Below are 23,351 nucleotides of genomic sequence, written 5' to 3' on the forward strand. Positions count from 1 at the left end.
ATTAATAGCACATTTTTTTTTAAAAAGTATCGAGCAATTAAACTATACACTATGTTTCATCACTTTCTATCAAATAGAATCAAGATTATGAAACTGATAAGCTCTGCTTAGCTTCAGCTCGAAATGTTAATCATTGAACTCAGTCAAGACATCTACATCAAGTTTAAGCATTCTACCTAAATTAAAAGCAATCAAATTGCTTATCGCTCCTTAGCCTAAGCAGAAAATTCTCACCATCAAACTTAGTCATGGTAATGATATAAGGAATCTATATTCAGAGTTTCATCGCTTTCACTTCATTATAACCAAAGTTATCATGCCCCAAACCAATCAACCAATCAGATTGCTTATCTCTGCCTACCGTAAGCATACAATGTTCATCATCGAACACCATCAAGGCATTCACCTAATGAAAGCCTACACCAAGTTTGAACATTCTACATCAATTAGAATGCGAGTTATTGTGTTCAAATGTCTTGACCAATCAAATTGCTTATCGCTCTGTTTACCCACAGAACTTAGTCAAGGTATTGATGTAATGAAACTATACACCAAGTTTCATCAAACTCACTTAATTAGAACATAAGTTATCATGTCCCAAAGCATCAGCCAATCAAATTGCTTATCTCTGCTTTCCTTAAGCAGAAAATGCTCATCTTTGAAATCCATCAAGACATTGACATAATAAACACCTACCCTAAGCAGAAAATGCTCATCTTCGATATCCATCAAGGCATTGACCTAATAACCTACACCAAGTCAGGGCCAATCAAATTGCTTATCAATCTGCTTACCCTGAGCAGAAAATGCTCATCTTCAAAATCCATCAAGGCATTGACCTAATAAACACCTACCCTAAGCAGAAAATGCTCATCTTCGAAATCCATAAAGGCATTGACCTAATAAACACCTACACCAAGTCTTCACAGTATGGGACGCCATTATTTGAAAGGCAGCCATTTTGCGATAATATTCCAACTTATATTTTGTTTTGAACTTATTTATAACGACATATGAACTGTGATTTGACACTGTATTAGTATTGACAGGGGTCATGACTATATTTCTGATTTTTTTCCAGTACTTCATAAAGATATTTCCAAGATGGCGACCATTTTTGGCGGGAAAATCGGACGATGTCCTGATTTTCATTAAGTAGTAGTGCTTGGTGTCAATATACATGTTTTCCGGGTCACAGATTCCATTCCTGACATTTACATCTTTGTAAGATGACCACATGTTCACATACTTAGCATATTTCCAAGATGGCGGCCATTTTTGACAGGAAAAATGAGAAGATTTGCAGATTTTGATTAAGTAGTAGTGTTTGGTCTCAATATATATGTTTACGGGGGCGCAGAATCCATTTCTGACATTTACAATCTTGAAAAATGATAAGATGTTCACATATTTAGAACATTTCCAAGATGGAGGCCATTTTAAGTTGGAAAATGAGAAGATGTGCAGATTTTGATTAAGTAGTAGTGTTTGGTGTCAATATATATGTTTGCGGGGGAGCAGAATCCATTTCTGACATTTACAACCTTGAAAAATGATCACATGTTCACATATTCAGCATATTTCCAATATTGCCGCCACTTGTGGCGGGAAAATCAGACGATGTGCTGATTTCGATGAAGTAGTAGTCTTTAGTAACAATATATATGTTTTCGGCGGCGCAAATTCGATTTCTGCCATATACAAATGAGTAAAATGATCGTATGTTCACCAATTTAGCATATTTCCAAGATGGAGGAACATTTTCTAAACACTTTATTATCATTTAATTACATGTTGTTATTTACAGGTTTGAAAGTCCATTTCTGCTATGTAGGCTATTAGCTTGTAGCACATTCCTGAAAGCCGGTACCGTGTCGTACCCATTTTGTATATTATTCAACGATGAAAATTCCTCATCCGAGATGACCACTGAGCTGATATTGATTTTCCTGGGAAAGAAAAGCCTACTCACTCGGTCTCTTGGCAATGAAGGCAAAGAGTGCGTAACGGCAGCATTGGGCTTGCGCCAATAAACGTGGCAAGAAATTGACACGCACCCATCATGCTTCTGCTACAACCACACCAAGCGCTTACTACACCCAGCGCGCTCCAGTCAAGATCTTTTACTACCCTTGTGGCCAAGCTCTAGCTACGCGCAACGTGTTCCCACCATGATCTCGCCGTTAGCAGTCAGATCAGGATACGCTCTCACCACACTCCCGTGACGTGCCTACCAGGCTTAAGACGCCCTCTCATCGCACCTATAATGATTGCGCCATGCTCACCAGTCCTCATTCACTTTCAAAGCAGAGAACAATCAAAAGTCAAGTAATCAAGAACAATTTTTAGTTTTCTTGATGTTTCCTCTTTGGACGCTAAGTTGGGGTTGATGGACGATGTTCAGTATCTTCCTTATATATACATAAAGGTCGTAACAGCATAGTGATGGCAGAGATGTCATAAATGACGGGTAAGACTGTCATTTAAGTCGTGATATAGTTTGTTTTCCAATGCAACAGCATTCCTCTCGATGACTTCTTCCACTAGCAGCTTGGGGTCAGTTGATAATATAATCTATGCCACGAAGGTTTCTTATAGCAGGTATTACTATTTCATTTGCAGTCCTTGTTTTTATTTCTTTGTATACTGCTTTATATTTAATATCATACATTTCTGTTCTATTTTTATTTTATTAATTTTGTATCTATAACTGCCAGACAACGTAAACTGAAAGTCTTGATGGCGCCACCAAGTCTTAAAATCAGACTTGAGTCCAACTACTACAACACACTCGACCAAGTGTGCTATTTTCCTGGAATATTGATATTAGTGGTCAACTCAGATGAGGAATCTTCATTGTTGGATAATATACGTATATACTGGCTTCCAGGAACATGCTACAAGATAATACATAGCAGAATTGGATTCAGAAACCTTTTCAGTAATGTGTTTAGGAAACGTCTGCCACAAATGGCAGCCATATTCTAAATATGTTAACATGTGATCGTTTTACACAATTGTAAAAGGCAGAAATGAAATCTGCGCCCCGAAAACATATATATTATCCTGATACCTTAAACGACTACTTAATCAATATCAGCAATATCATCCAATTTTGCCGCCAAAAATAGCCGCAATCTTGGGAATCTGCAAAATATGTGAACATATTGTGATCATTTTACACAATTGTAAACGACAAATGGAATCTCCACCCCGAAAACATATATTCTGATACCACAGCCGACTACTTAATCAATATCAGCACATCATCCCATTTTCCCGCCAAAAAAATGCCGCCATCTTTCAGATATGCAAAATAGGTAAACTTGTGATCATTTTACACAGTTGTGACTGGCAGAAATGGAATCTGTGCTGTTGAAAACAGATATATTGACACCAAAGACGACTACATAATCAATATCAGCAAACCGTCCCATTTTCCCACCAAAAATGGCCGCCATCTTTGACATATGCAAAATGGGTGAATATCTAATCATTTTACACAGTTGTAACCATTAGAAATGGAATCTGTGCCCCTGAAAACATATGTATTGACACCAAACACTACTACTTAATCAAAACCAACGGCTGCCAGGCAGGATACGCCCAAATTTACGAGAGATAGAGAACAAGCTAAAACGAAAGTGATTTTTCCTACAATCAAGGGCCATAATTCAGGAAATTACAATTCAATATGCGCAAATATCGAAATGAACCGAGACCTTTGTGTTATAAACTTACATTTCAAGTTTCAACAAAATCGGATAAAAATTGTGACCTCTATAACTATAGGGTCCACAACAGGGCTTACACTTCAAAATTTTCACTGCCGGTCATTTTTGATAACGCACGAAAACTTTTCAAAGTAAATTCATATTTCATGTTTTTTACTCATGGTAGGGTATTGTGAATTCACGTGTCTATACCACTTTGTCACCATGGGGTGCACAAAAAAAATATATTTGACTTAAAAATGAAATATTAGTAAGGCTCATGGTAATTATTTAATAATTAAATATTCCGTTTTGGCTACTTAAATAACGAAATAGTTGAATTGGCCGGAGAAAAACCATTTCAGTAGCTCACACGTAATTAACACGTGCTCTATAGAAAACACACTGACCTGGATAATTTTGAGTTGTAATACAATAACTTTGAAATGAAGATAAATATATAATTATCCATGGCATATATCTTACATTTTTTGGGTTTTAGGCCATCTCTTACGGAATTACAGGCTGCAGAATTGTGACGTAAATCCTAATAATGTATAACTAAATGACTAACGGATAACTAACTTCACGGCTAGCGACACTAGCGCCCCCTAGAATATGGTCGTGTATAAGAGTAACCGTATATACATGACATTTCTTCTACACATGGAATTATCAATATTGCTGCACAATAGAACTGGAATACGTATTTTTCTTAATTGTTCGGTAAGCAAGTTAACTAATCTCTAGATTTTATTTCAACAATTTCCACAAGGCCGTAATACCGCTATAAACATTTTTAAATGCATTTTTCTCCCAACACGTACGTTGTTGAGAACTTACGTAATTTCTATGCTTTTTTTATTTTATATGACAGTTGGTTGGATTCGAAGAGCAATACTTCATATCAATTGCCCTTTTTCGAAGATCATAATAACCTCGTTTACATTGTGCCTGACCGTAATAGCGGTAAACGGCTTTGTTGTTGAAAATTCTTATGACACGTGGACAATACGTGAATGATTAACAATGGGCCGCTTCACACCGTTGATTAGTTTCCCACTTATCAATTAACATTTATTGTTCTACTACCAGACACTCATCATTAATTATCAACACAACACTCAGTATAATTTGTTGACGACTATATATACAACTCTATAACACCAATCACGAGATTGGCTTCTAGACGACGTGCATTCTTGTATAGTTACACAGTGAAGGTCGATTGTAGCCATGTTTGAAATTTCTTTTTTTTTTAAAAAAAAAGACCCTCTTTCCAGTTTGCAAAATGACCGTTAGGTCAGATCTAGGAACGGTCATTTTCCATAGCCGTAGGTCTCGACCGGCATATACGGCCGACGTGGAACCCATGGTCCACAACCTTTGATATACCATATTTTTACGCTATTTGAGAACGAAGGGAGGCCATTTTGTCTGTCAGTTTTGGGCCGAAATTCGAACTCAGCCACCCTTTGGGTGTAACAGTGAAATACTAAAAGTTTTTTTTTTAATTTGTCAATTTTGGGCCGATTTTCAAGAAATTCGAACTTAGTCGTCCTTAGGGTGTAGCGGTGATATAATAATACGTTTTTTTAAATTGGATATTAACATTTCAATGTGGGCGTATAATGAGATTTTTCTTACAATCAGGGGCCATAATTCAGGAAGTTATGATCCGATACGCGGGAATATAACAAGGAACCAATATCTTTGGGTTATAAATATGCATTTCAAGTTTCATCAAAATTGGATCAAAATTGTGACCTATAGAGGGTTCACAACTTTGATATACCAGATGTTATACACGAGGGATGGCCATTTTGTCCGGTAGTTTTAGTCCGATTTTCACGAAATTCAAACTCGGCCAAAATTACTGTGTAACGGTGATATTTTCAAACGTTTTTTTTTAAATTGGATAATAATTGTGACCTCTAGAGGGACCTCAAGCTAAAAACACGATTTTCATACCATCAGGGGCCATAATTCAGGAAGTTACCATCCGATATGCGCAAATATCGAAAGGAACCAAGATCTTTGGGTTATAAACTTATATTTCAAGTTTCATCAAAATCAGAAGAAGATTGTGACCTGTAGAGTGTCCACAACATTCATATACCATATTTTTTGACGTTATTTGAGTACGAGGAGCGGCCATTTTGTCACTTTTTGTCCGATTTTTACGAAATTCGAATTCAACCATCCTTAGGGTGTAACGGTGATATATTCAAACGGTTGTTGAAATCGGATAAAAATTATAACCTCTATATAGGGCCCACAAGCTAAAAATGCGATTTTCCGTACAATCAGGGGCCATTATTCAGGTAGTTACGGTCCGATATGTGCGAATATCGAAAGGAACCGAGGTCTTTCGGTTATAAACTTACATTTCAAGTTTCATCAAAATCAGAAGAAAATTGTGACCTCTAGAGAGTCCACAGCCTTGATATATCATATTTTTACGCTATTTGAGTACGAGGGGCGGCCATTCCGTCTGTCAGTTTTGGTCCAATTTTTACAAAATTCGAACTCAACCATCTTTAAGGTGTAACGATGATATATTCAAACCTTATTTTTAAATCGGATAAAAATTATGACCTCTATAGGGTCCATAAGCAAAAAACGTGATTTTTCGTACAATCAGGGGCCATAATTCAGGAAGTTACGGTCCGATATTGAGAATATCAAAATGAACCGAGAACTTTGGGTTATAAACCTACATTTCAAGTTTCAACAAAATCGGATAAAAATTATGACCTCTATAGGGTCCATAAGCAAAAAACGCGATTTTTCGTACAATCAGGGGCCATAATTCAGGAAGTTACGGTCCGATATTGAGAATATCAAAATGAACCGAGATCTTTGGGTTATAAACCTACATTTCAAGTTTCAACAAAATCGGATAAAAATTATGACCTCTATAGGGTCCATAAGCAAAAAACGCGATTTTTCGTACAATCAGGGGCCATAATTCAGGAAGTTGCGGTCCGATATTGAGAATATCAAAATGAACCGAGATCTTTGGGTTATAAACCTACATTTCAAGTTTCAACAAAATCGGATAAAAATTGTGACCTCTATTTAGTCCACAAGCTAACCAGCGGCTGCCAGGCAGGATACGCCCACATTTTCGACAGATGGAAAGAAAGTGATTTTTCCTACAATCAAGGGCCATAATTCAGGAAATTACAATTTGATATGCGCGAATATTGAAAGGAACCGAAATCTTTGGGTTATAAACTTACATTTCAAGTTTCATCAAAATCGGATAAAAATAGTGACCTCTATAGGGTCCACAACCTTGATATACCATATTTTTACGCAATTTGAGAACGAAGGACGGCCATTTTGTCTGTCAATTTTGGGCCGATTTTCAAGAAATTCGAACTTAGTCGTCCTCAGGGTGTAGCGGTGAAAAAATAATACGTTTTTTTAAATTGGATACAAATTATGACCTCTATAGGGTCCACAAGCTAAAAACGCTATTTTTTGTACAATCAAGGGCCATAATTCAAGAAGTTACATTGCGATATGAGCGAATATCTAAAGGAACTAAGATCTTTGGGTTATAAACTTACATGTCAAGTTTCAACAAAATCGGATAAAAATTGTGACCTCTATAGGGTCCACACCTTGATATACCTTATTTTTACGCTATTTGAGAACGAACGGCCGCCATTTTGTCTGTCAGTTTTTGGCCGATTTTCATGAAATTCGAACTCAGCCGTGCTTAGGGTTATTGGTGATATAATAAAACGTTTTTTTGAATAAGATAAAAATTATGACCTCTATAAGGTCCACAAGCTAAAAACACGATTTTTCGTACAATCAGGGGCCATAATTCAGGAAGTTACGTTCCAATATGCACGAATATCGAAAGGAAGAGAGATCTGTGGGTTATAAACTTACATTTCACGTTTCAACAAAATCAGATAAAAAATGTGACCTCTATAGGGTCCACAACCTTGATATACCATATTTTTACGCTATTTGAGAACGAACGGCGGCCATTTTGTCTGTCAGTTTTGGGCCGATTTTCCTGAAATTCGAACTCAGTCGTCCTTAGGGTGTAACAGTGATATAATAATAGGTTTTTTTAAATTGGAAAAAAATTATCACCTCTATAGGGTCCACAAGCTAAAATCGTGATTTTTCGTACATCAGGGTCCATAATTCAGGAAGTTACGTTCCGATATGCACGAATATCGAAAGGATCCGAGATCTTTGGGTTATAAGCATATATTTCAAGTTTAAACCAAATCGGATAAAAATTGTGACCTCTACAGTGTTCACAAGCTAAAAACGTGATTTTTCGTACAATCAGGGGCCATAATCCATGAAGTTACAGTCCGATACATGCCAATATCGAAAGGAACCGAGATCTTAGGGTGATAAACCTATATTTCAAGTTTCATTGAAATCAGATAAAAATTTGTGTCCTGTAGACTGTTCACAAACAATTGCAGACGGACAGACGGACAGGGGCGACGACAATATACGTCCACATGAAAATGTGGCAGACCTGTCAACTCTACCGCATCACGCGGTAAAGTGCCGCGAAAAGGCCTCATGTTTCTCTACTGCGCGGTAATAGCTTTCTACCGCATTTTCAAACAAAGAGTTTTTTCATTTTATCGCCCAAACTATGGAACTAAGGGAAGTAACTCTTTGCATGTAAACAATAAAGATCGCGACTTTCGGTTATCAACATCGATTTGGGATATTGTAAGGTGTAATTTAGCTAAGAGATTTGTTCTCAAATTCTTTTCAATCTATTTAAGAGTTAATAAAGCGGATATAATTATTAACACGTGTTCAAAATACTCTTTAAATGCGTAGCGATAAACTAAACAAATAGCGACCAATTTACGGCAGCAATGGCTGACAATTTCGTTTGCGCGCGTACGTACAGCATCTAATACAATACATCGAATGCAACACAACCTGGAACTTTAATTTCAAGATGGGAATATGTCTCGCCGATTCGGACTTACATGGAACGCTCTCTCGAATAAATGTAAAAGCAGTTTTACGGAATCATGGGAGAAAAAATCCCGTACATTGAGAGGATAATCGCCATGGGGGGCATGATTAAATCGATACCAATATTTTGTCGTTAGTCGTCATGCAAAACTAATTTTTTACGCCCCCTCCGCTCCTCTATTCCTAATGTAGAAATACTATAGAATCTAATAAGCACACCAATTATCTTACATGAAACAATATTGACAAAACCTCACGGAATAGGGAACACACGTCACAAACAAGGATATTTTAAAATCATGCTAAGTTAAAACAAAAGAAAAGTGGTACTTCCAGTACTACTGAACTGGTAATTTTAATTATTTTTTTTTACGTTACTAATTATTTCTTTCTGTAGGCTACATATTCAATTTTGGTTTAATTACATAAATACATTTAGATATGATGGTTACCATTGCTTATATTTTATCTATTACCCATTTAATGCAATTTTTGTATTGGTTGGGCCTGCACTGCCCTGTAGTTCAGTGTATCGTTTCTAAATTAATTACCCTTGGAAGTGTGAATTTACGCGTTTTTGGAAATCTACTGCCAAATCATGCTTTCTACTGCCTTTTTTTAGATTACCCTACTGCTTTTCAGCTCTGAGGGGTTGACGGGTCTGAAATATGGGCGTATAAAAACGCAATTTTTCGTACAATCAGGGGCCATAATCCATGAAGTTACGGTCCGATACATGCCAATATCGAAAGGAACCAAGATCTTAGGGAGATAAACCTATATTTCAAGTTTCATTAAAATTGGATAAGAATTGTGACCTGTCGAGTGTCCACAAACAATTGTGGACGGACGGACAGAGGCGACGACAATACATGTGGACGTATAAAAACTCCTGTATCTGGATAAAAAATTGCTACCTATGTCAACCAAATTTTCTAGCCCCCATCAACTATAATATTACCTTTGCTTCATAAAGTTTTATATTTTTTCCACGGCCATATTTTACTTTAACTTTGGTGCCAAATGGCAGACTTTTGCGTTTCTCTTCATCATCTGTTTTTTCACTTTCTTCAGAATCTTCTCTAGAATAAAAGAGTCATTATCAAATATCAATAAAGAATACTTTAGAATTTCAAGCTGTAGTAAATGCCCGGGATAGTCAGGATAATTTATTTACTAAATCATTCAATGTGATTTAACAGCCCAGGCTGTATAAACAAGAAGTTGACTTTTGATGCACACTAAAATTGAACTTTCACATTCTGAGTAAAAGATAGGCAGCATGACTCCAGAATGAAAAAAAAGATAGGTTGCCAGGCAACGAAACATACGCCCACAGCAGCTAAATCGTTCGGACAGTCAACAAGGGTTGTCACATATTTTTTCTTTTGTCATAATGAAACATTTACAATACACTCAAATCTGATTAAGAGTAGCAACTCATGAAGTCATTATCAGAAATCATTAGAATTTGTTTGGCTTTTAATTCTGCCCCATGCTAACATTTAACTTGGTAGACAAAATGTGTAATATCATGGATATAGCTGTTCAAGTTATGAACCAGCGGCTGCCAGGCAGGATACGCCCACAGTTTGCAAGAGATGGATAGACAACAAGCTAAACAAAGATAGGTTGCCAGGCAACGAAACATACGCCCACAGCAGCTAAATCGTCCGGGCAGTCAACAAGTGTTGTTGCATATTTTTTACTTTTTTTTGGTAATGAAACATTTATAATACACTAAAATCTGATTAAGAGTAACAACTCATGAAGTAATTATCAATCTGAAGTCAATCGGATGATAACTTTAGCCTCTAGGGCATCACAAGTTTTTTTCATGTGATCAAGGGCCATAAGTTTGGCAGTAATTATCGGAAATCGTTGAAAATCAATAGGTTTCTTTGTCTCGTGACCTCAAACACTGCGTATAAATTTAAAGTCAATCGGATATTAACTTTAGCCTCAAGAGCATCCACAAGATTTTTTGAAGTGATCAAGGGTAATAATTATCAGAAATTGTTGAAAATCAATACGCTTCTTCGTCTTATGACCGTAAACACTGCGTATAAATTTAAAGTCAATCGGATATCAACTTTGGCCTCTAGGGCATCCACAAGATTTTTGAAGTGATCAAGGGCCATAACTCTGGAAGTAATTATTGAAAATTGCTGAAAATGAATAGACTTCTTCGCCTCATGACCTTAAACACTGTGTATAAATTTAAAGTCAATCGGATATTAACTTTGACCTCTAGAGCGTCCACAAGATTTTTCAAAGCGATCAAGGGCCATAACTCTGGCAGTAATTATAGGAAATCGCCGAAAATCAATAGGCTTCTTCGTCTCATGACCTTAAACACTGTGTATAAATCTAAAGTCAATCGGATATTAACTTTAGCCTCTAGAGCGTCCACAAGATTTTTCAAAGTGATCAAGGGTCATAACTCAGGCAGTAATAATCGGAAATCGCTGAAAATCAATAGGATTCTTTGTCTCATGACCTTAAACACTGTGTATCAATTTAAAGTTAATTGGATATCAACTTTGGCCTCTAGGGCATCCACAAGATTTTTGAAGTGATCAAGGGCCATAACTCTGGAAGTAATTATTGAAAATTGCTGAAAATGAATAGACTTTTTCGTCTCATGACCTTAAACACTGTGTATAAATTTTAAGTCAATCGGATATTAACTTTGACCTCTAGAGCGTCCACAAGATTTTTCAAAGCGAACAAGGGCCATAACTCTGCCAGTAATTATAAGAAATCGCTGAAAATCAATAGGCTTCTTCGTCTCATGACCTTTAACACTGTGTATAAATTTAAAGTCAAACGGATATTAACTTTAGCCTCTAGAGCATCCACAAGATTTTTTGAAGTGATCAAGGGCCATAACTCTGGCAGTTATTAACTTTGGCCTCTAGAGCGTCCACAAGATTTTTGAAGTGATCAAGGGCCATAACTCTGGAAGTAATTATTGAAAATCGCTGAAAATGAATAGACGTCTTCGTCTCATGACCTTAAACACTGTGTATAAATTTAAAGTCAATCGGATATTAACTTTGACCTCTAGAGCGTCCGCAAGATTTTTTTTAGTTATCAAGGGCCATAACTCTGGCAGTAGTTATCGGAAATGGCTCAAAATCAATAGGCTTCTTCGTCTCATGACCTTAAACACTGTGTATAAATTTAAAGTCAATCGGATATTAACTTTAGCCTCTAGAGCGTCCACTGACTGACGGACGGGGGCGACGACAATATACGAATCACATTTCAATGTGAGCGTATAAAAAGCAATTTTTCGTACAATCTAGGGCCATAATTCAGGAAGTTACGATCCGATGTGCGCGAATATCGACAGGAACAACATCTTTAGGCTATAAAGATATATTTCAAGTTTCATCAAAATCAGATCAATATTGTGACTTGATATACCATATATTTACACTATTTTCTTATGAGGGGCAGCCGTTTTGTCCGGCAATTTTGGTCTGATTTTCCAGAAATTTGAACTCAACCATCATTTGGGTGTAACGGTTATATATTAAAAAGGTTTTTTAAATTGGATAAAAATTGGGACCTCTACAGGGACCACAAGCTAAAAACATGATTTTTTTGTACAATCTGGGGCCATAATTCAGGAAGTTACGATCCGATATGCGTGAATAGCTACAGGATATTGTGACCTGTCAAGTGTGCACAAACATATTGTGGACGAACGGACAGGGGCGACGACAATATATGTCCACATGAAAATGTGGGCGTTTAAAAATCGTGATATCCCAGTGATGCTATTTCACCCGTATATTTTGGACATATACTACGCTATTTCCGAAATGTTCAACCATGAACATGCCCAATTGAACATCAAAGAGACATTCTATTGTAACGACAACACGTAATTTTGTAGGAATATTACTGAAATAAATTTAATACCGCACAGGAATTAAATATGAAAAATAACGATGTGCACCTACTTTTTAGGTGCGTGAATTTGAAACAGGTACGGGTCAGCAGTAGTCGGCACGCTGTCATTCTATCGTATTACGACAAGACGCAATTTTGTAGGAATATAACTGACATAAATTTGAATACAGAGAGAGAGAGAAATGGTGTCCACTTGACACAAACTAGGTCATTTTGGGACTAACATATTTGTTAAATTTGAATAAAGCATGAAAATTAAATATGAAAAATAACGATAATGTATCAATCCATTACGAGTGATTATAAACTTAATCTACGTGATTAACCTGTAATTTCTCCATTGTTGCACATTTTAATCTCCTTGATGTTGGCTGACAATATGTAGGAACAGTATATAACACCCAAAATTAATATATCCGATAGTTAATTGTTTTAGACGATGGTGCTTGCGAGAGTCGAATGCTATTATTTAGCAGATGATGTCACTCGCTTGGCATTATAGAGCGATGGTTACTGGCAAAAAAATTTTAAACACTACAACAACACGTAATTTTGTAGGAATATTACTGAAATAAATTGAATACCGCACGGACAAATTAAATATGAAAAATAACAATGTGCACATACTTTTTAGGTGCGTAAATTTGAAACAGGTATGGGTCGGCATGCTTTCATTCTAATTCTTTCATGTAATTTTGTAGGAAGATTACTGACATAAATTTGAATTAAATATGAAAAATAACAAGGTGTGCCTATTTTTTATTATGTACAAATTTGAAAATTTTGTGGACAAGCAATTTTTAATTGTGGTCGGAATCCGTCTGCTTAAATAACGATTAGAGTTATGCTCCTTTATTTTCAGTAAAATGTCTGACAGGAAAAATTTTCAAATACCAACACTGTGTAAGACTATTGGTCAAATGTTGCAAGCGAATAGACTGAAAACACCTGAAGTGTCTGTAGTTGACAGTAATTTTTATAGAGGATGCAAACCATATAATAGACCTAAATGTAAAGTGTGTGCTACTGTTGAAACGACCACTTACATTACCAGTATATACTTAAAAACTTTTTATATTACGGCTAATAGCAATAAAACATTTTAAAACAATATTATTTGGACGTTTTGTAAGAGTGCTGTATTCTTAAATCTTTCTTTATTCTTAAAATTCTCTGTGATATTTTTCGCCACACACAGCAGACGACCGGTCAATCTCCTTACATAATACTTGGCATCTAGTTTATAAGTTACATGACCTAAGTATTACTGATAATTTCATTTTCAAAGAACACAAACGAGATTTAAAACCTATACAATACGTAAACAAACTCCCAGACACCCCACATGGTGCATTGTGGTATCAAGGCTGCGTCCAGGGCTCACACTGTCAGGTCACAAATTGCGATAAAAAAATAAAAATGGCAATAAAAATTTGATTTTGTCGGCAATATTTTGGGGTACTTCCGATTCGTTCTGAACATGCCAACAAATTGATTATCAACTATACAATAAGTTTCATCACTCTCTATGAGATAGAATCAAAGTTATCTTGTCTCAAAGCATCGACCAATGAAATTCCTTAGCTCCTGCTTAGCTTTAGCTCGAAATGATAATCATTGAACTCAGTCAAGACATTCACCTAATGAGCATTCTACCTCAATTAAAAGCATAGTTGTTATGTTCCAAAGTCTTGACCAATTATATTGCTTATTGCTACTTAGCCTAAACAGAAAATTCTCATCAGCAAACTTTGTCAAGGTACTGATATAATGAATCTGTACTTGGAGTTTCATCACTCTCACCCAATTAGATTAGAACCAAAGTTATCGTGTTCCAAAGTCTCAACCATGTGCTTGATCGAACTCAGTCAAGACATTCGCCTAATGAACATCTATACCTGACCTCAATTAAAAGCTGAGTTGTTATGTTTCAAAGTCGTGACCAATCAAATTGCCAGACGTGTCAACCCCCAGGTATGAAAAAAACAGGAGACCAGCAATGAAAAACAAGAGAATCAAGGAGATTTTTTTTTCATCAAATAACTTTATTTTTATTGATCATAGGCTAATACTAAATGTCTTTAGCACTTTTTACACTGTGCACTCTTTTTTGCTGCGTACAACAATGAACAAATGAAAATTCCCTTTGGGTTTGGGGTCAATAATTTAAATGACAGAAATTTTTTTTTTGATTTATTTGTGACCGGCCGCATCTAAATGAGTTGGAATGCGGGAGAATCAATAATGAGATAAAGACAAAATAAGTGAAAATATTGATTTTGAACGAAATTGAGATTTTCACAAAAATGAGTCTATAGATATACTATCTATCGACACAGAAGATCAAAATAGCAATAAAACAGTTTAAAACACCTGTATTTGAACGTTTTGTAAGAGTACCATATTCTTAAATCTGTCCTATTTCTTAAAATTCTCGGCGAAATTAGTTATTTGTCTTCGCTCGCAGCGGGACGACCGGTCATTCCTCTTGCATAACAATTGGCATCATTGTAAAGCGGCGCATCTTTAGTTTATAAATATGATCAAAATATTGTCGATGAATTGATTTTGAACGGATACAATCGAGTTTTAAAACCCTCCAAAAATATAGTTAAACTCCGCCTGTTGCCATGCTGTCCACACAACTCCTTTGCTGATTGGCCCAGACACCGCGTGCAAGACATTATCCATAAATATTTGGTTTTGGCGATTATGTTTTTGATTACTTACATGCGATTCACTCTGATAAGTGGCAGAAAAAAAAAAAATTCTGATCGTAGAGATTGCCGTTGAGTGTTAATCGAAACCATGTGGCTGATGATGTAAATTAATCGACATGCAGGTGTGTGTCATTGAGTAATACTATTACTAATCAACTGTCACGGGTCAATGATAAAGCCGTTGACAACTCATTATTTACTCCGAATAATTAATCCAAGTGGTGATTGTTTGATATCTTATATCATCTTTAAACAAGCCAACAGTGAGGCTGATGTCCCCCGCCGAAATAGGAAAATAATTAGAGGACACATATAAATTTATCACAAATTATCTTTTACAAAGTATTGAACAATCAAACAGTATATCTTTACTTATAGTCTAAGCATACAATGTTTTTGATGGAATAATTATAGCATATTAAGGGGAAAACATGCTCTATGCCTACAGATCTAGAGTTAGGTTGTATCAACGGGTCTATTTTCCATCTTGCTGCAAGTTGTGCAAAGTTCACTGTTTTCTTTCTGTCATTAAATGTCAATTCATTATTGCATACTACATATTTAATTAATTTATAATAGTTTCTTTTTCAATTTGTTTTTTCCATTTATTTGTTTATTTACCTTGCCTATATTCATTGTATTGGATTGTATTGGAATTGCTCAATTGATGCTTTTATCAATACCTGGTTATAATATTATGACATGTAATGTGGCAAGTTGAGTCGGGACATGTAGGCTATAATGTAACCTAAATGTATACATAAGTGGATTTCGTTTCATTTTTTTCGAAAATATTGTACAGATAAAAGAGGAGGAATTACAGGGGTAATACATTGGAAAGCTTCTTCAAGAACTAAAGCATAAACTATATAAACGAGCTTCCAATCAAATTGTTTATCTCTGCTTACCCTAAGCGGAACGGACAGACAAACAGACAGACGGACGAACCCATTTTAATAGTTCCCTGCTTTCTTCGAAAGGCGGGGGACAATAAGCATGAACATTTACTCAATTCGAAGATCAACCAATCAAATTGTTTATCTCTGCTTACCATAAGCGGAACGGACAGACAGACAAACAGACAGACGGACGAACCCATTTTAATAGTTCCCTGCTTTCTTCGAAAGGCGGGGGACAATCAAAGTAGGAGAGTTATTGTTTTCCAAAGTCTCGACCAATCAAATTGCGTATCGCTCTGCTTACCCTGAGCAGAAAATGCTCATTATCAAACTTAGTCAAGGTATTACTGTAATGAAACTATATACCAAGTTTCATCAATCTCACTTAATTAGAACTAAAGTTATCGTGTCCCAAAGCATCAACCAATCAAATTGCTTATCTCTGCTTACCCTAAGCGGAAAATGCTCATCTTCGAACTCCATCAAGGCATTGACCTAATCAACACATACACCAAGTTTGAACATTCTAGCTCAATTAGGAAGAGAGTTATCGTGCCCCAAAGTATCAACCAATCAAATTGCTTATCTCTGCTTACCCTAAGCGGAAAATGCTCATCTTCGAACTCCATCAAGGCATTGACCTAATAAACACATACACCAAGTTTGAACATTCTAGCTCAATTAAAAGTTATCGTGTCCCAAAGCATCAACCAATCAAATTGCTTATCTCTGCGTACCCTAAGCGGAAAATGCTCATCTTCGAACTCCATCAAGGCATTGACCTAATCAACACATACACCAAGTTTGAACATTCTAGCCCAATTAGGAAGAGAGTTATCGTGTCCCAAAGCATCAACCAATCAAATTGCTTATCTCTGCTTACCCTAAGCGGAAAATGCTCATCTTCGAACTCCATCAAGGCATTGACCTAATAAACACATACACCAAGTTTGAACATTCTAGCTCAATTAGGAAGAGAGTTATTGTGTCCCAAAAAGTGTGACGGACAGACAGACAGACGGACAGACGGACAGACAGACGGACGAACCCATTTTAATAGTCCCCTGCTTTCTTCGAAAGGCGGGGGACAAAAAAATAATCTATAGGCCTTAAATGGAAATAAACAAAATGGCCAATAATGTTCTTTTCGAAGAAAATTTTATTGATAGCTGAATTCCGTTTACTGTCGCTTCTTCTTACGGCATGCAAAGTAAGGAATGCATTTGGGATATTATTGCTTAAAATTCTCTTATCACAATGGGTCGAAAAAATGAGAACGACCAACGAGCCGAAATGCGACGATTCTCGAGTCTTCCATTGAGTATCCTCTGAATAATGTTGATATTTACATCAAAGCCAAAATGCACGATATCTCATATCAATGATATCATCTTTAAAAATATAATCTATAGGCCTTAAATGGAAATAAACAAAATGGCCAATAATTTTCTTTTCGAAGAGAATTTTATTGATAGCTAAATTCCGTTTACCGTCGCTTCTTCATACGGCATGCAAAGTAAGGAATGCATCTGGAATATTACTGTTTAAAATTCTCTTATCACAATGGGTCGAAAAAATGAGAACGACCAATGAGCCGAAATGCGACGATTCTCAGTCTGCCATTGAGTATATTCTGAATAATATTGATATTTACATCAAAGCCAAAATGCACGAAATTGAACGTAAGCATTTCTTGACTATGAAATTGACATTTCTATAGGGACTCATATTTTGATAACGTCACGGTATCTGAAAATAATAACAGACCTATCGTACACGCAAAATCTTATTTTAATTCACATGTTAAATGAACACGCGTACAGCTGTGGCGGCTTCTTTGATGATTGTCCAATCAACAATCTTAATCTCCTGACCACTAGCTGGCACTAAGGTGCTAATTAATTGATGAGATTAACTGATCATATGGATCATACGGAAAATGCATCATCAAATGAGAGCTATTTCGAGAATACGCTCTAATCTTAATACTGATGCTTGCCAGAGTATTGTTAGAGCATTAGTAACAACGCATATGGACTATGCAAATTCTCTTCTATTAGGAGCACCGGAAACAGCTTTAAACAGCCTACAAATAGCTCTTGTGAATGTGTTTAAATCAATTTATTCTGACACTGCACCCAGTTATTTAAAAGAACTCTTTGATTTCTATACAATCTTAATCTCCTGACCACTAGCTGGCACTAAGGTGCTAATTAATTGATGAGATTAACTGATCATATGGATCATACGGAAAATGCATCATCAAATGAGAGCTATTTCGAGAATACGCTCTAATCTTAATACTGATGCTTGCCAGAGTATTGTTAGAGCATTAGTAACAGCGCATATGGACTATGCAAATTCTCTTCTATTAGGAGCACTGGAAACAGCTTTAAACAGCCTACAAATAGCTCTTGTGAATGTGTTTAAATCAATTTATTCTGACACTGCACCCAGTTATTTAAAAGAACTCTTTGATTTCTATACTCCTCGGCGATCCAACCTTCGTTCTTCAAGTGATCGTAGCATATTGAGGATTCCTAAATATAATAAACGTTCTGGTCAATATGCTTTCTCAATCAGAGAAGCTAAAATGTGGAATGATCTTCCAAAGACTCTTCGAGGGTCCTCTATTATCCAGAGTTTTAAGACTAACTACTTACAGTACACTATTCCAATCGAAATATTTGTCGACATTTCTCAGCTTGTTTCTTTCTTTTTTTTAAACATAAACCCCATTCAAAATATTATCATAAACCTGAGAATATGCCATCAAAATAGAATCTTTCTTCCTACGTGATAATTGTCACGATAACATCTCTTGTAGTTTCACGCGTCTAGTGAGATTTCTACTTTAGTTTTTGATCATTGTATTATATACAACCGGCGGTAGTTTTTACTTTGATGTCCATAGCAGTTATATCTCATAACAACCTGTCATGACATCATCATAGGTTGATATATTCGTTCATATCAACAGCTGATGACGTCATGACAGGTTTCATATCAACCGCTAATGACGTCATCTCAGGTCAATATATTCGGCTCATATCAACCACTGATGACGTAGATGATCGAAATAATACAAAAAAACATAGAAATAAATTTTTATTCTTTTGACAATTAAAATTTGTTATGGTACAGTTTCTAACATTCAGGACCGAAATAGACGCCGTACTTATCGACATACATGTATTTAGATCGGTTATCCATGTCTAAGACATCTTTCAGAATTTTCTTTTCGTCCACATTGCGATTATTTCTCCACACACTACAAGACTTGAAAGTATTTATCGCCCAAGAGTTCCTTTGTAAAGTATTTTTGGTTACAGTCCACTTAAAACAGTCGGTCAAATCCTTCTCTGAACATACCGAAAACCTTCAATCATGGTTCGCTGTCAGAATTCTTGGAAAAGAATGCTTTTTGGTCCAAATTTTCTGCAGGCTTTGGATAGATCCTCGTCAATATTTGCATTCACATCTATTCCATCGTCAATATGTTGGCTAAAAAGGATTGATTATTCGTCTGACTTCGTATTACTATCCATTTTGTTTTCAATTCAATAGTCCAAAATGGCGACGTATAAACAAAAACATGCACGTAATTGCACGTGATTACTTCGGTAATTTTCGCTATTTGGCGGAAACTATCAAGCAATTATCGAATCGTTGTTGCCTTTTAATGGAAGAGCTCATTAAATTTAAGGGTGAAATGGCGTTGTATATGTCGGATATAAACCTACTCTCCCTCGGATTGATATGGTAGAGAACGCTTGGGCTTCGCCCGCGCGTTCTCTACCATATCAACCTCGGGTAGGTTAATATCCTATACATAACCATGTGTGGGTATTTGTGTAAAATAGCTTTATTTAAAGTAGCTAAGTCTCTAACTCAATATCATCCAAAATCTTCGACATTGAAAATACGAATTATTTGTCAATTTAAATCAACATTGATATTGTGATCTTATCGGGAAAAGATGGGCTTCTGATATCCAATATTTAAGACAAAATAAACATTTTACAAATGGTACACGAATCGTGTACCATAATGCGTTTCAGTGCCATTTGTAATAAATGACTCGAAAAACGAGGCTAGGCATATTCCACACGTCATGTCAAACGGTGACGTCATGTTCTAATCTGGAGAGCATGCGCAATAAATACTATCGGTGTAGACTGGAATAACCAGACGCTATAGATTGTCATTCGATTGAGACTTCTGGCGTATTTCGCCGAACAAAATTGATTAGAAATTACAGTAAAAACAGAAATGATTGAATGTAAATCAGTTGCGACCCATTTGTGTCAATATCTAGGTCCCACATATTAGCGATTTAGCTCCTTTAACGTCCGCTTCCACCGAAGTGATATCGCAGACAAATTAACGGATATATTGATTTATAAGTTAACGTGATAATTGTCATGTTTACATCTCTTGTAATTTCACGCATCTCACGAGATTTCTACTTTAGTTTTCGATTATTGTATTATAACCATGTGTGTGTGTGTGTGAAATAGCTTTATGTCACGGCCGCTTCCACCAAAGTGATATCGCAGACAAATTTACGGATATATTGATTTACAAATTAACGGATAATATATTGATTTGGGGTGCTATATACTCTTACAATATGTGACGTAACATCTATGATTAGTTTATACATATTGTCGGCTCACATCAATGGGATTAAAATGTTCGACAATGGAGAAACCACGAGATAAACATGTAGATTAAAATGATAATAGCTCTTATTGGATTGAATAGTCCGAAAAATAGGTTGCCAGGCAACAAAACATACGCCCACAAAAGCTAAATCGTTCGAGCGGTCAGCAAGGGTTGTCGCATATTTATTCCTTTGTAGTTAATTGGGAGCCTTTACAAGACAGTTCCATACAGATCAGATTATAAATTTTGTCGTTTGAGAGTTCACAAGGTTCTACAAATTGAAACAAGGGTCTCAACTCTATAGGTAATCTACAGAAATTGTAGAAATTTGACAGGCTTTTTCGTTTTACTAATTTAAATAATGCATATAAATTTCATACAGATCACAAGATCACTTTAGCCATTCAAACGTTCACAATCGCCATAACTCTAGAAATTATTGACAGAAATTGCTGAAATGCATATAAATTTCATACCTATCGGATGATAACTTTCATCAATCGAGCATTAACAAGGTTTAACAAAGTGAAACAAGGGAAATAACTCTAGTAGTAATTATTGTAAATTGCTGAAATTCTATAGGTTTTTTCGTTTAACTAATTTAAATCAAGCATATAAATTTCACAAATATCGGGTGATAACTTTTGGCGTTAGAGCGTTCACAAGGATCAATAAAGTGAAACAAGGGCCATAACTCTAGACGTAATAAACGGAAATTGCTGAAATTCAATAGGTTTCTTCGTTTCAGTAATCTAAATAATGCATATAAATTTCAGAAAGATCAGATGATAACTTTTGACGTTAGAGCTGAAATTCAATAGGATTCTTCGTTTCAGTAATTTAAATAATGCATATGAATTTCAGAAAGAAATGAAATGAAATGAAATGGGGTTTAACGTCCTACTGTTTTGCTCCGAACTGGGCTAATGAAGACGGGCATACGCCATACAGTGTGCTATGAGGGAAATTTTGCCCGTCAGCGGCACTACGGCCTACTCTTATATCGAATTCCAACTGCCAAGGGATCTTTAACGTGCACGCCAATTTGTACTCTAGAAGTAAAAAACGAAAATTGCTGAAATTCAATAGGCTTCTTCATTTCCCTAATTTAAATATTGCATATAAATTTTACAAAGTTAAGATGTTAACTTTTGGCATTAGAGTGTTCACAAGGTTCAACAAAGTGAAACAAGGCCCATAACTCTAGACGTAATAAACGGAAATTATTTAAATTAAATAGACTTCTTCATCTCACTAATGTTAACAACATATATCAATTTTAAAACAATTGGATGATAACTTTTGGCATCAGATAAACCCTGCTGGTCCTTGATAAATCACCTTTGCTGCAGTTATAACACGCTTTCGAGAAAACTCACCAAACAAAGAATACACACCGTGTCAGTCGTTTTTAACCCATTCGTTAATTAACACACCGGTACAGAAAACGCACCGTCGCGGAGATTTTCACCCCTAGTGATAATTATATCACCTTTCAGTCAATTTCTCATCCCTGTTAATTAACACACCGTACCTACAGATTTTAGCCTCTTCGTATTAGATTTGTTGCGATAATTAGAATTTTACCAATATTCATACAAATTTACTAAAAATTGAGAAATATATACCATAAACGTACAAATCTCACTATTACTACTTCTCAGTGCGACAACACGGCAAGAATTGGCCGTGGCACTGCAAGAGGAGTGGGTCAGATTGCCCCAAACCTTGATTGGACGGTTGATTAGGCGCATGCCACGACGAATTGCTGAATGTCTGAGGATTGGTAGCGCAATTACTTATTATTAAGACAAAAAAAACAAACAAAACGTCCATTTTCACTTTTGAAAGTGCATCTCTTTGCGGGTGAAATGGGGCCGTCAGATAAGCCGCCCATATGAACTGTTTATGTTCATGTGTAGGCAATTGGCCTGCTATTAAGATACACTAGTTACCTCTAATAAAAACAGCAGTGCATTTCCGCAGTTTTGTATTGTTTCTGAATGGAAACAGCAACACATTCGAAACTGAATAAAAGAAAATAATTATTTTTCAAAATTAAAACTCACTCTCCAGATTCTTCTCGTTTAGCTCCAAGCAATATTTCGTCTTTAACAGAGTAATAATCATCTTTAACTTCTTGTTCAAAATATGAATCTTGAATAGCCAATCGTTTTTCTTTTGCATCTTTTCTTGTTTGTTTTTTGTCATTATCTTTCTTTTCATCTTTCTCTTTGTCAGTTTTGAATTTTTTCTTAGCTTCTTTTTCTTCTATTTCACTCTGTTCATCATCTTTCCTACATTCTTCTCCACGGCCAGATTTGCGTCTAGTAATCTATTTAAAATGACAGGTTTGCCAATTAGGATATAACCATTGAAACATTAATAAGGCAGCTACTAAGTTGTGAAACAGGCAGTTGCCATGTACACATTTTCACAGAGAT

The 23,351-nt window shown here is 35.9% G+C and overlaps 1 protein-coding gene across 1 annotated transcript in view; it reads right to left on the minus strand.

Moving 5' to 3' along the window:
- Positions 1-23,351, minus strand: part of LOC126821486 (AT-rich interactive domain-containing protein 4B) — a 338,016-nt gene that overhangs the window by 123,182 nt on the left and 191,483 nt on the right. Inside the window, exons 14-15 of the mRNA XM_056101477.1 lie at positions 22,977-23,242; positions 9,658-9,778 (exon numbers count right to left, since the gene is read on the minus strand). Coding sequence (XP_055957452.1) covers positions 9,658-9,778; positions 22,977-23,242 — 387 coding nt within the window. The remainder of the gene's footprint in view (positions 1-9,657; positions 9,779-22,976; positions 23,243-23,351) is intronic.

The sequence above is a fragment of the Patella vulgata genome, chromosome 5 (assembly GCF_932274485.2).
Source record: "Patella vulgata chromosome 5, xgPatVulg1.2, whole genome shotgun sequence".
Taxonomy (NCBI): Eukaryota; Metazoa; Mollusca; class Gastropoda; family Patellidae; genus Patella; species Patella vulgata.